The sequence below is a fragment of the Schistocerca nitens genome, chromosome 11, assembly GCF_023898315.1.
Source record: "Schistocerca nitens isolate TAMUIC-IGC-003100 chromosome 11, iqSchNite1.1, whole genome shotgun sequence".
NCBI lineage: Eukaryota > Metazoa > Arthropoda > Insecta > Orthoptera > Acrididae > Schistocerca > Schistocerca nitens.
In genome coordinates this window covers 68,890,637-68,905,688 of record NC_064624.1, presented here as the reverse complement: position 1 = coordinate 68,905,688, position 15,052 = coordinate 68,890,637, and the positions used below count along the sequence as shown (strand labels likewise).

The 15,052-nt window shown below is 41.9% G+C and overlaps 1 protein-coding gene across 1 annotated transcript in view; it reads left to right on the top strand.

The window, feature by feature from the left end:
* The window catches only part of LOC126212646 (uncharacterized), an 80,459-nt gene extending 66,087 nt beyond the window's left edge, over positions 1–14,372 (top strand). Inside the window, exon 4 of the mRNA XM_049940071.1 lies at positions 13,991–14,372. Within this exon, the coding sequence (XP_049796028.1) occupies positions 13,991–14,372 (382 nt within the window). The remainder of the gene's footprint in view (positions 1–13,990) is intronic.
* The last annotated feature ends 680 nt before the right edge of the window (positions 14,373–15,052 follow it).

Sequence of the window (15,052 nt, the reverse complement as noted above, 5' to 3'; positions counted from 1 at the left end):
AGAGATGGCCAGCAGCCATCTGCGGCGACTGTGCAGGTGCACAATCACCATCGAAGAGTCTTGCAGACAATATAGCAAGTCCATAACCACCAATTGTGCACTCACAAAGTTTTTGGAATTGTTCTTAGAACCAACAATGCTGTTATCCAGTCCCTTGCTGAATTATTAACACACGTGCAAACACTAACAGTCCCTACTTCTCACATATTGTCCATATACTATGACCAACAAAAACGTGTGCAGTGAAATGTAACTTACAAGTTACTTAATTTGATGAACTAGTGTCAATTACAATTTTATAACATAAGAATACAATAACAAAGATACAAAATACATCATTAAAGAACATAACAATACAGATAACATTTGTGGTAATGCAGACTTTACAAAAGAATCGAAATAACATATACATCAGTGTTACAAAAGTTATGACATAAGTATATACATAAAGATCAGAATAACTTTTGAAACATCAACTTCACACATGAGCAACAAAACAGAATAAATAATGTCTAAACATCTTTACAAAGTAAATAACATAGTATTAGAAAAATTCTACAACATAGCTCTCATCAGCTAAACACATAAAGACAGGAAAAACACAAATACACAAGGGTACACAAACACATAGAGGGATGACACAAAAGGAAAGGACAGGGTTTGTTTTACTGCATTATTTTGCATGGAGATCTCCCTTCGTTCATCATTATTCCCAAAAAGTCCTATCTATACCTGCTTTCTGTACTTTTTTCGTATAACTTCCCAATGCATTTCTTCCAATTCATCGCAACTCATTCTCTTATAGGCTACTCCCTCTTAAGCTAACTTAAATCTACTGAGCTCAGATGCTAAACTAAGGGACGAGGCAATACAGCAGCACGAAACAATTAACACAAACATCAATGACAAAAAATTTAAATAGGCAAAGCAATTGCAATATTACAACTAATATAAGGCACTGTGCAGCAAACAAGAAAAATAAATAAGTAGTAAAACTAGCTTAACAGAGTAATACAAAGTGAAATTTAGTAGCATTATGCATGGCAAACAGCAGCAGCAAATGCTGTAACTAATACCTAAGCATGGCAAAGATCAAGCAGAAAAAATATTACACTAAAGACAACAATGCAGACAAGGGAAATGTCTATTCACATCTTAATGTCTATGTAATTAAAGTGGTGCACCACAACTTATTCTACGAGAAATATTACCAAGTAGTTGAAAAAAAAATTACGTATGCAGTAACTGTTAATAATCCCTTCTTATTGTTGTTTCCATTCCAAGTGCTCCTTTTTCGAAGAATGTGGATCATAAAATTATTATTTAATAGATCTGTTGACAGAAAGTGTTCACATTAGCAAATGCATTTAATTTTATTTTATAAAACCAATGCTGCAACACAGCTGGAAACCAGATATCAAATGAAATAAGCAACCATGTACAAAGCATAAAAATATCATTCAATAGTCATATCGCATTTCATAAGTTAGTAGAAATTCTCTCAACTCCCGTAGAAAGATGCTTGTCATAATCAGGTGTGCAGATGTAAGTATCTTTCCAAGTAATGAGCGTGTCGTATTTGCGATGCTTTCTACAAAGGAATGTCAGTAGCGGGGATAATGGCCTCTTTTTTTCTCCACCTAATGGCTTTCTTTTGTCAAACGAGTATCTCTCAGCTGGGCGCCCAAAACGCATTACGTCAAGGTCACTTACCTTTCTTACCGAAATATTTACGACATCTCTTTCTGCTATAGTGCCAGTCTCATATAAAAAAAATTTCACAGGTTGAGAATTTGCGTTACAAATCTGTAGAAACAAAATCCTATTGATATAACACAGTCCAAAAAATGTTCGTCGGCATTGTAATACATTCACGCATTTACATACATTTCATACCTCTTAAAGTACGAATCTTGGTTTCCAACATCCTTTTTCACAAGTCAGAGTCCCTAACCACTATTCATTACTCCTTACCTTATTACACACATACATATTCGTCGACGCTTCTTCAATATTTCATCATAATAAATACGTAGCATAATCAAATTCCTCATATAGCATCAGCTTATTGATCATAAACATACCTCAGCAGCATAATACACATCGTCGTCGTGAATATAACATCATAACACCTCAGTAAAATCTCAAAATCGTCGTAGCTTTCTGCAATAATTTCAAAACCTAAAAAAAATCTCTGCTGATTTCAATAGTGTCGTCTACCTCAAACATACTTTAAAAATCATGATCCCATACCAAATACATCATTCAAAGCTCTCATAGTATCACAATGGCTCCGAAAAAATATGAACAGTTCACAAAGTACAGACAAAATACAATTTAATATGTATGAAATTATCCAACTGTGTAATTGCGTAAACATGTGTCACTGATGTAGTAAAAAAAAACGTTTATCTCTTAGTTAAATGATCAGATAGCTCTGTAATTTGTGTGTCAGAGAAATATGGTACCGATATGTAAAGTTGTATAAGCAAATACCATATTAGCTAGGGCTCCTTGTGCTTGCCAAACACATGGTACACCAAGTAAGCGTGTACCCCCCTGAGGATTAATGTAATTATACCCTCAGGTGTTACAGATTACAGCAATGGATTGAAATATATCACGGAAAACCCTTGTATCATTGTACTTCAAATATCTTAAAAAAATAAATGTTTTAAGTGCGAAATTAATCAGTCAAATACGTGTACTGTAGCGCTGAACTGTGCGTCATGTTGTAAGATAATCTCTGTGGAAGTATCGTAGTTATCGTCCTCCGAAAGCTAAGTTCTGCAGAAGTCAATGTACTTACCTCATGATAAACAAAAGTGAAATGCCTTGTGTATAGGTATCGTAGTTATTATGCTTATTGGCGTGATGAAGAAAGTACTGTACAGTAATGTATTGTTGTGCCACGAAAAAGGCTGTCTCATTGCTGCTATACCACAAAAGTTACTACTAAAACATGTTTTACTTTCCAGAGTAATGCAGAAAAACTGTGCAGATATAAAACAGAAACACCGCAAAAGCAACATTGTAAATTGTCAGTCATTAGTAGCGTCGTGATAAAATCGTGTAGCTGTCACATAAACTAACCATTGTGTCATCTGATATCTCTCAGAAAGTACTTTAAATCCAGAAAGTATTTCCAAGTAAACCAAAATGTTGCATTAAAATCTCATTAGCAGTACCAGTATATGTTCTAAGTATGTAAGCCTTATATTCGTTACGTAATTGTGCAACTAACAAGCAAGAATGTACACACACAATAACACTGTGACGTCTGTTCATATAACAATGCATTCGTAATTTCTGTTTCAATAAGTTCTCTTGGTTCTTGACTGGATATTTAACTTCAAACATTGTTGCATGTTAACAGATTCTAAGTCTGACAAGCATACTAATAATGTAAAGTGAAAAGTTATATGGCAAAGACTAAGTTAAAAAGCAGATCATCTCTCAATAAACGATTTTACATGTGAAATGTGGTACAATCCTTTACCCCTAGTACGCAGGGTTTCAACTTCAAAGTAATTATCATGTTGTATACGTCGGTAAAGAATGCTGAAATTTTTCTCAAGGTTAGCGTGTATGCTATTTTTCCCTGAGCCAGCTGGCGCAGGTGGCTGCCTGCGGTGCGAGTCATTGTCTGTTTCTTTGTTGGCGCGCGCCGTTATTGGGATTCGGAGACCTAACTTCTATAAATTCAACGTGACGAGAGGGCCCTGCCCTGTTTAAATCCCGCCAGTTCTGATGCAATTCAGGTCTGTCGTTACGATCATATCGTCTGTCGTCATGTCGGTAGATTCCATAGTTTCTTTCTTGTCGGTCACGTGGTGGAGAATTTCTCCCTGAGTCGTAACTGCGCGCTGGACCGTTGCGTCTAAAGTTATTCTGTCTCCCTTGATAATAATTATTTTGGTTTCCATATTGTCTATTTGTCTGATTGTCTCTGTGATAGTCATTACTGCAGAGGTGATCTTTCCCTGTAATTATTACTACTCTGCCAACGGTTGTCATACGGGTCATGTCTGTTTTGGTCACGATTTACGTTATAAGAATAGCCTTGTCGTGTATTATTTCTGTCATCGCGGAATTGTGACAGATGTGACCTGTAATTGTTGTGCTCCTGTTTTCGCGTTCCGCGATTGTCAGTGTCAATTTCCAGTTCTTGTAACAGTCCCTGATAAGCTTCAATGTCGTCTTTGCAACGTCCTGCTAAAATAATATGTCGTAAATGTTCAGGTAGTTTGATTAAGCAAATGCGGATGAGTTCTGAGGGGCTGTATGGGTTTGAAAGATACTGATTCTTAAGCAACGTGTCTTCAAAATATTTCATAAGACTGGAAAATTCAGATTGTTCGAAATGTTTCATCATTATGATGCTATGTTTTACTCGGTCTTGTGTAGCTTGGGACCAATATGCTGTGGCAATCGTGAATGACCGATCGCATTCTTACAGCTGGTTCATTCTCTAAGTAGCCACACATAAATTCTAATCTGTGTTCTAATGACCAGTTGGGAGGAAAACAATGAGAGAATTGATGAAGCCATGCTTGTGGTTGAATGTCGTTGTCAGAATTCTTAAATGTTTTGAATTAACGTGTAGTAATGAACAGCTTATAGTCGAAATCATCGTGTCGGCGAGTCGCACATTGCTCATTGTTACTTCGTTTCGGCGGTTCCATCTCAAAATCCAATGCGCCTTGCCAATTTCTTTCATAATTTCCGAAGTGTCCTGTGTTCTTATTTTGTGGTTGTTCCGTATTTCTATGTCCCTCTTCCCGTACTGGAGCGCGAGTGTCCTCTGAAATATGTAATTCTTGTATTACCTGCGTCAACTGATCTTGTACTTCCCGGATTTCTCTTTGTACTGTGTATTTATTTGATTTTGATTTTGTTTGAATTTTCTAATTTGTTCATACTCTTCTGTGTCAGTGAAGGCTATGGGTCTTGTGTCATTCAGATCATCATCTACCTTTGTAGATAAGTTAGTGACCTGATCCGAAAGTTCGGCTACTTTCTCCGATAGTGAACACATTTCCTCAGTGTGTTTTTCTGAACCAAGTTTCAGTGTGTCCATTTGTGTTGAAATCGAATCTACTGTGTCCTTTAAGGTTTCCTGAGTTTTTACAAGTTGCGTAACCGAATCGGTAGATGCAACTGAGTCAATTTTAGCCCACAAGGTCTCATGATTTTCATGAACAATGGTTTGCAGTTCTTTTATGGCTGCTTCGTGATTCTGTAATGCATTTTCATGCCGCGAAAAAATAGGTTGGAAATGCTCACAAATTTGTGTTTTTACGTCATTACAGACTTTTTGACATTTCGATTCAATGTTATGTAACTCAGTAGTTAAATCTTCACGTGTTTGTTCAAGTGTGATGTCTAACTTCCGAAGATTTTGTTCCATTGTGTGTAACTGTTGCTGTGTTTGTCTCTGGTGTTGTTCCATTGTGTCTAACTTTTGAAGCTTTTGCTGTGTTTGTCTCTGATTTTGTTCCATTGTGTCTAACTTTTGAAGATTTTGTCCCATTTGTTTCTGATTTTGTTCAAGCGTTGTGTCTAACTTTTGTAGCCTTTGTCCCATTTGTTGCAGTAACTGTAATAACAGTGCACTGGTGTCTGAAACATGTTCCTCAGTGCTATTCGGCAGTGCATTTGAACCGGCAATATTCGCATTTTGAAAAGCAGAAAATGTGTCTTGATTTATTTGGGAAAACGGTGAGGACGCAAAACCTGAATCTATAGTATTTGCAAGATTGTGTCCTGTCATTTCGGAATCCTGAGGCGAGCTGTTGCCGACCGATCGATCGATAATGCTTCCCTGTTCACTAATTGTTTCACTGCCTACACCATTATTTGACGCCCGCTCCATTTCCCTATGCACAGTTACCAAATTACTACTTTGAATATTTGTTGATTCATCACATGGTGGCGTTAACACACTGCTTTCGTCTTCACTGTTATTTCTCAGTTTACTTTGGAGCCTAGTATTACGTTTTTCACACGCCATTATTGTCACAATATTTCACACAACAACACAGAAAAACACAATTTGAAGAGCAAAAATAAGAGAACACATTAGCATAGCACTGAAAATAATATCTAGTTAATTGCAAGCGCAGCTGCGAAATACTTATTGCAAATCTACATGCATGCCACAACTGTTTTACTGTACAACAATGAAAAACTACAACTACAAAGGAAATTCTCTCTATAATTAAGCGCTAGCAATAAACAAAAGCTACACTAATTACACAAACTACAAGATAAAATCAGAAGATTCCAGTGAGGTATCCTCAGCTAAGGGTCGACATATGAAACGTCCCCTTTGTACAGGACTGTCCTTAAACTGACACACAATATTTTGTTAGCGCAACGCAATCTGACTTTCAATGATCCCTACAAAAGAATGGGCCTTGACTAACATTAAACTATACCTTTCACAAATCACTTACCTCACTAAAATCTTCGCTACTCAATCTACTGCAATACAGCGAGCGCCACTACTGCCAGCTAAATAAAAGATTCAAACTACTGAAGGCACTAACTACTGATAGGCATAGTTAGCAAATGAAAGATTTTAATAGAGAACAAACAATGTATTTACCTTAATAATGTTGAAAACTCATAATATACATAGCAGTTCATGACATCCAATTTTAAAAATTTCAAAACTCCGCCATCTCTCTCCCCACATCCACCACTGCTGGCAGCTCACCTCCAACTGCGCAACGCTACGCGCTGTTCGCATCCAGCTGCTGCTGTCCAACACTACAATGGCAGACAACAATGCAAACTAGCCACAGACTGAACACAGCACAGCCAGTGATTTTCATACAGAGCGCTACGTAACGTTGCCAATAAGAAAACATAAACAGCCTACTTACACCAGTTTATGATAGTTGATTCCCTGTTCTGCGTTAACTGTTTCAAATAGTTCGGGTCTGTTTGTCACCAGAAGGTCCAATATGTTATCGCCACGGGTCGGTTCTCTGTTTAACTGCTCAAGATGCTTTTCAGATAAACCACTTAAAAAATTTTCACTGGATTCTTTGTCCCTGCCACCCGTTATGAACGTTTGAGTCTCCCAGTCTATATCCGGCAAAGAAAAATCTCCACCCAGAACTATAACATTGTTGGGAAATCTACTCGAATTTTTTCCAAATTATCCTTCAGGTGCTCAGCCACAACAGCTGCTGAGCCAGGGGGCCTATAGAGACATCCAATTACCATGTCTGAGCCTGCATTAACCGTGACCTTCACCCAAATTATTTCACATTTCGGATCTCCGTCAATTTCCTTCGATACTATTGCACTTCTTATCGCTATAAACACGCCTCCCCCTTCACTGTCCAGCCCGTCTCTGCGGTATACATTCCAATCTGAGTTTAGAATTTCATTACTGTTTACATCTGGTTTCAGCCAACTTTCTGGCCCTAGTACTATGTGGGCATTGTGACCGTTTATTAATGAGAGCAGTTCCGGGACCTTTCTATACACGCTCCTGCAGTTTACTAATAGCTTATTAATATTGTTATTCCCTGTTGCGTTTTGCCTACTACTACCTTGTCGCGTCTCAAGAGGGGTCTTGTTGGGCCTAGGGAGGGAATTCTCTAACCTAAAAAACCCACATGTGCACTCCACACGTACTCCGCTACCCTTGTAGCCGCTTCCCCACGCCTGACCTATTCAGGGGGACCCTACATTTCTCCACCCGATAGCGGAGGTTGAGAAATTTGCACCCCAGATCTCCACAGAATCGTCTGAGCCTCTGGTTTAAGCCTTCCACTCGGCTCCAAACCAGAGGACCGAGATCGGTTTTTTAGCTCAGATTCCACCTGCGAGCGAGGCTTTCCGCCTTCGCCAACTCCGCCAACCACCTGTATGAACTGAGGATGACCTCTGAACCCAGACGGCAGGAGTCATTGATGCCGACACGAGCAACAATTTGCAGTCGGGTGCACCCAGTGCTCTCTATCGCCGCCGGCAGGGCCTCCTCCACATCTCCGGTGAGACCCCCCGGCAAGCAGACAGAGTGAACACTGGCCTTCTTCCCCAACCTTTCCGCTATTTCCCTAAGGGGCTCCATCACCCGCCTAACGTTGGAGGTCCCAACAACAAATAAACCCCTCTCCCCGTGTGCCTGCTCGGACCTTGCTGAAGGAGCGGCCACATGTCCACTCACAGGCAAAGCGGGCGATGCCACACGGCCAGCCTCCACATTGACCCTCCGCCTCGTGCGCCGCGAACGCCGCTGAACCCGCCACTCCCCTTGGGGAGAGGGTGGCCCAGCCGCGCCCGGTACCCGCGAAGATGTCTCGACAGCAGGGACAGTGGGTGACGCATGTGTAACACCTGGGGTGTACCTTGCGACGCACCAGACTCCCCACTGCCGCTACACTCAGAGGCAGCAGCCTGAAGACGGCTGACCGCGGCCATCAACACGCTCAGCTGTTCGCGAACAGTGGCCAGCTCCTCCTGCGTCCGTAGACAGCAGTCACACATCCTATCCGTCCTAAGAAATCAATTTACTGTAGAGAGTTAATCAACTTTTAAATAGACTGCTAATTCACTAAAGGCGGCTGATAGTTGACTGAACTGTGGTTACTAGACACTTCTTGTAGAAAACAATGAAAAAGCACTACCTGTCTAAGGACTGTATTGAAAACACTAGCACTACTGGCATTATGGCTGACCAAAGGGACTCTCTCTGACTGTATTCAAAACAAACACGAAATCTATAGAACACTATTACTAGCACTCGACAATTAAAGCTTCCTAAAAGCAAAAACGCACGGAGGAAGCAGTGGCAAGTAAAAAAAATACAGTTAATACTTAAATTAAGGTAGCTCGCTGCACAGCAGACGTGACGCAGACTGCAGTTACGACGACACTGGCACTATGGCTGACTAAAGGGACTCTTGAGATCAGTTACTGCCCTGAATGGTGGTTACAAAATTAATGGTGGGCTTTCTTGCCTGGAGAGTGAAAATGATAATGCATGAGGTGACTGGCCCGTATCGAACTACGGTGGGTAGAGACATAACAAGTATTCAAACTGTCCGTGAATATGGAGACATCGTAGCTGCGGCACATGTTGTCACGCTCGAGTGCGCCGTAATGTCGCTCGATTTCGGGAATGCTTTCGATAGTGTGAGTCACCAGTGCCTTGTTGAAACAATGACCGTACTGGATTTTCTGCAATATTTTGTCAAGGTAATTGGTATAATGTTGAAGAACAGTAGTTTGCAAATCATGATCAGTGGTCAGCTAACAAGGCAGCTCGCACTCAAGAGCTGTGTGCGACCAGAGGTGGTCCTGTGTGGAGGGCCTCGTTCGCCACTGCCGCTGAGCCCCCGCTAGCCACTCTGCAGAAACAGCTACGAGGGCTGCACGCATGCAGACACACACATATCGCCAGAATATCGTGTGTAGGCCATACACAGGTGATATGGATGTAGTGATCTCCAGCGAGAGCGAGTCGCAGAAGGCATTGCAGGTCACCAACAAATACCAACTTGCATCAGGTTCAAAGCTAACCAACATTAAATTACACGCGGAATATCTCTGCAAAACACGGGAGACCTTAATGTGTTCCCCCATATGGAAATTTTGGGTATCAGCTACAGTTACATATAAATCGTACTACAGCTGCAAACTCTAGGAACATCCTTGCCAGTCTGCCAGCTAGCGCCAAAGAACATTATGCGAGAATACTTGATGATATCCAAAAGGGACACTTTTCAAATATGTACGTGGTTTTTAAAGTCAGTGTAGCAAAGGTTTTACCCAAACCACGTGAAACAGCAGCAAGATTTCTGTCAGCTCGTGGTAACATTTTCAAGATAAAGTTTGACACGCTGACTCCTTCAGCAGGAAATGGCCCTGGGGAGGGGGAGGGGGCGGGGGGGGGGGAGAGATATCACAATCTCTCAGACGTTGGGAGAACATCACAAGCTGTAATCGTGTGTTCCACACACGAGATGCGGAAGAAGACTCACACGACCCTGGTGTCTCACTTAGCAAACGAAATTACTCCCACTGTCTTGAATCCATTTTGAACAATTTTGATTCGAACTCAGTTACACTCGAATCAGAGTTCGCCCGTCGAATATGGTAAAAGTTAGGAACATATACGTGCAGTTAACGGAAAAGGAATGTGGAAATGTGGCTGTACAAAAGTAGCTGCACTACAGATGGAAGGTCATTTGGATACACATCAGCACCCCTCACCTACCAACAAGGGTGAAACCTGCTCGGTAGAGGGCAGTAAACAGGAAAGTAGCAACCAAAGCGAAACTTCAGGCAGTCCACCTGGGTGATTCGCCAACACGTGATAATTGGGACCTGATAGCAAGCGAAGAAGACAGGTTTGTGAGCACTGAAGTGGAGGATATCCGGGAACATATCAGACAAATGTTGGCCGCGATAACACCAACATTATTTGCAATATCTTGCCTGACGATTTTTTGAATTCTGTCAAGGTGACATGTCATTTAGAATAAAGAAATGCTGTAAAGTGGCTAAAAGGACAAACAACGTGTCACCTGCTAACCGAAGGAAACAAAGCAAAACAAAACGCACGCCGGGCACAAGCGAACAACGGGGCGGCGCGTCTCCTCCACTCCAGCCGCCCTGGGTGTGCATCGCAGAGGCGACAAACTGCAGGAGATCATCATCATCATTTAAGACTGATAATGCCTTTCAGCGCTGCAGGAGAAACTTCGCAAAATTTTTTAGTACTTATAGTTACGTGAAACAGTGTGCAAACTGAATAGAAAGAGACGTAAACGCAAGAACAACGTAATGGATCATGTTAACCTCTTTTGTCTTTAACACTATTTTTTACTGAGTTATTCATATATTTTTAAGGAAACAGAAATCTACACTAAAATAAGTGGATCAGTAGCACCCTATTTCGTGTTGAAGGCATCTCGGAGGAAAATTTTGTCCTCACGACAAAAGACATGGTAGTTCTTAGTACATTTTATTGTACTTTATTCCGTATGCCACAACTTGCTTTAACCAGAAGACGGGACTGCTCTCATTTCTTCTTTTCTGTGTTACGTTCATCGTTATCCGAAGCATCCAAAATGGCAGAATGGAGCTTCCAGCGAGTGGATTGCTCGGAGTTAAGAGAGGACCAACATTGCAAAGAAACCTCGCGAGAATTATGCATTGGATTAGGAAGAAGATACTGCGAAATAAATTGGAAAGCCAACCAGAGTGAACACGAACTTCGAAGCCGTCGCCCGCAGCTGACATAGTTTCTGTGCAGACAGTCTTCTGGATGAAGTATTAAAAATAAAAAAATAATAACCCACGAAAACAACAGAGTGACTCTTGTCATGCATGGGGGGAGGCGTCGTGGCCAGGCCCCGGAATGGTTAAAAAATTAAATGAAAGAAAAGGGGTTAAGGGCGCGAGTTTCTAGTCTGCACGTAGTGTGTTCGAATCCGCAACTTACATGAATTTAAATTCGTGATAAAGGTTGCTAGTTAAAAAAAAAGTTGAAATGATTCTAGCTACCTATGCTGAAGTTCTGGGTTCATTTCTTACATCCGGCAGTCATTTTCATCCAACAGAAGTAGCAGCTCTCCCACATCTGGTAACCTGGAGGAGAGTCGGTACAGGCTGGGCCCTGACAGAGGAGGAAGTCATGCCGGGTCGAAACTCTGTCACCATTTACCTTTCTAATGCCAGCTTTTTTTTGTTTTATGAATGAGCCAATCGCTGTGCAAGGTCACAGGGGACTTGACTCTATCAGAGCCTGAGATGTAGAAAATATTGGTGGTGCACTCAGATCTCCCTCTTCGTCGCGTTTGATCAGTAGGCAATGATGCATTTCCACTGCTTCATTGTTTCCACTTGCCTGCAAAGCTATAAAGACGTTCACAAAAGACATGTCTGTGGGGTTCGAATCCTGGCATGTCACTTTAAGTTGCAACACATGCACACGAAAATACATGTGAGATATTATTATGATTTTTAATACCTTTCTGCGCTTTATCAACAATAATGGTGGGTTCTGGATTCGACTCCCTAGTCAGACACGCAGCTTTTCGTCCTATCATGTCAGTTTCAAACATGCCACTCACAGCTATCCTCTTTCACGAGTAGCATTCGAAACCAACACCTATCGACACGGACCTCTAGTCACGCGTAGACGTTATATAATGATTTACTTCATTAGCAGCGAAATGTGCGCATGTCTGTATTGTAAATACAATTATGAAAATTATCCGCTGACTAGGAATCGAACCCTGGACACACAGTTGTTGACTACATAGACACGTCGACTGTACTATCCTCTTTCACGACGTGTCTATGTAGTCAACAACTGTGTGTCCAGGGTTCGATTCCTAGTCAGCGGATAATTTTCATAATTGTATTTACAATACAGACATGCGCACATTTCGCTGCTAATGAAGTAAATCATTATATAACGTCTACGCGTGACTAGAGGTCCGTGTCGATAGGTGTTGGTTTCGAATGCCCATAACACAAAACACTTTCGTCTCCTGGGTTTAGTTTGTCATCCCGTTGCTGGTTAAAAATAACGATTTGTAACGTTTGATTGCGCTCAGTTAACCATGCAATTAAGTGCTTCGTTCGAATCTCCAGGAAACACACAACTTTATGGCAGATCATTTCGAGTTTGAACTTGCACACTCTTTGGTACTTGTGACTGAAACCGTACTTGAGATATTTCTTCTTTACTTGCTGGATTGCATTCATGGGTAGTAGCGCAGTGAGAAAACTTTCGTCGTATCATTTAAAGGAGGATGCTGCTTTCTGAGGTTTGATTTATTACAATAAATTTGAATATGCAAGCGTAATGTCTGTGTAGCGTCCAATAACACGTTTTCTGGTATTTGCATTATGGAATTATTAATTTGCATCTAAACTGATGGTCGCACAGAGCAGTTGTCTCTTGTGGCCTCATGCAGTGAACATTTTGTACAGGCAAAGACTGTACCGAAAACAGAGCAGAGGAACAATGTTACGAGGACTGATTACAAATCAGGCGTAAAACAATTCAGATGGTTCTGTAAAGTTTCTGGTGTGCAGCCGCATAAATTCAGCCTCTTCTCCTAATATTTCCGCCGAACACCGTCCCGCCATCTCCAGAGTGAGCTGTGGTGAGTGACGCTGCCGCACTTCGTCCGTCCTTTTAAACTCGAGGACCGAACCACTGAATTTATGCGGCTGCACGCCAGAAACTTTATGGAACAGTCCTTACGCCGCAAAAACATCAAGATGGACGACAACTGAGATCCTTCAGATGATTTTGAGCATGATAGCACATGTTAAATACATATGCGTATGCTATGAGGGCATAAAACGTCACACAAACACACACACACACACACAAACACACACTTTTATGGGGGTGATGTTGCCGATTTGGTGTTTGTTTTCTCTGACATGTTTTGAATAAATTGTTGTCTGTGTGTCAGAAAGTTTCAGTGTTTGGTGAGGCTGAATGAAGAAAACTGCCGGTAACTGCAGTGAAATTTTTTTGCCTGCATAGCAGGAAAGTGTCTGTTTGAAAACGAGGAGATGGGATTCTCCTTGTGTGTGACGTCTGGCAGTGAAGCTGCAGACAGACCAGTATCAGCTCCAAGAAGCCTGTTCTGTAGTGGAGGTGAGCGACTGGTTAGGTGTAGCGTCCCGAGAGCGAAGGAGCAGACTTGGAGGAATGAGTGTGACAAAATGTGGTAACGAAATTCTTTCAGAGGTTGTATAATTCTGTTTGTAATGGACGATGAATGAAGATTTTCTTATGAGGGGGATAGAACAGATTTGCTGTAATTTAATACATACACACAATTGCGCACTGTTTTGTACTGTGGGAGGGGAATATGGTAAGTTTGTTTCAGGACAGATTTGTATTCGCAACAGTTGTTTCCTCGTGTGGTTGTTTTCCTCAGTCTGTGTGTTGTGTGTTTGCAGCAGAGAGTGGCAGTTTGTGTGTTTTGTGCAGGAGCCTCTCTGCTAAGGAGAGGGGCAGGAGGCTGGTCCAGGCGGCTGAGGAGGGGGCAGTGGGACAGCTGAGGGCGCTGATCGCCGCAGGGGCTGACGTGGGGGCGAGGGGCTGGGATGGGGGCACCGCCATGCACGGTGCAGCGCGCGGGGGAAACGTCGAGGCGGCGAGGCTGCTGGTGGGGACGGGGGCGGCGTTGGACGCCTGGAATGGCGGTGGCTGGACGCCGCTGCATGTTGCGGCAGCCTATGGCCACGCAGAAGTGGCGGCTGCGCTGCTGGACGCGGGGGCCGACAGGGGGGCCACAGATAGTGGTGGGTGGACAGCGCTGGACATCGCCAGGCAGTACAACCAGAGGCGGCTGGTGGAGATGCTGTCATGAGGCAGCCAGTCCAGCGAACTCTGTGCAAAAAAACAGGAACTGAAAGAATTTGTAAGAGAGCAATATTCATAATTTTTTAAATAAAGATCGAAAAAACTCAATCCTATTGTGACTCACTAATTTCAGCCCTCCTCAAGTAACACACAGCACACAAATACTCTAAGCAATGCTGTAGCAAAACCCAGACAACGCCAGATAGCAGCAAAATAATTCAGGTAACAACGGACAATCCTTCTCTCAAGAAAAATGTCTCGAGTTCACTTCCAGACTAAACATGGCAAAAGTCATCAGTTCATTGTGAACAATCACAACTGCTCTATAATATCTGATCGCTGAAAAGTATTTCACACCAGTCAGCAAGGTGCTACATCAGACTATTCTAATTTGCAACATACCGAGATTAACGCTATATGAGTTCTATCAAAAGAATTTTCGCTCCTGATATCAGACTCAGTTTCTTCTCCATATTCAGCAAACATTCTACTCTACCGTACCTGTTGTCTTTAATAACAATCAGATATTAGTAGCAGTATTCACACCACATAATGCGACTATCATCTGGAACCATACTGTCAGTCTACATTTAACTAAACACAATCAGACCACAACATCAAACGCTTACAAAATGTAAAGGAAATCCGCTCTAACTAGTATTGTTGTCTGTACTTGACGTAAAAGAT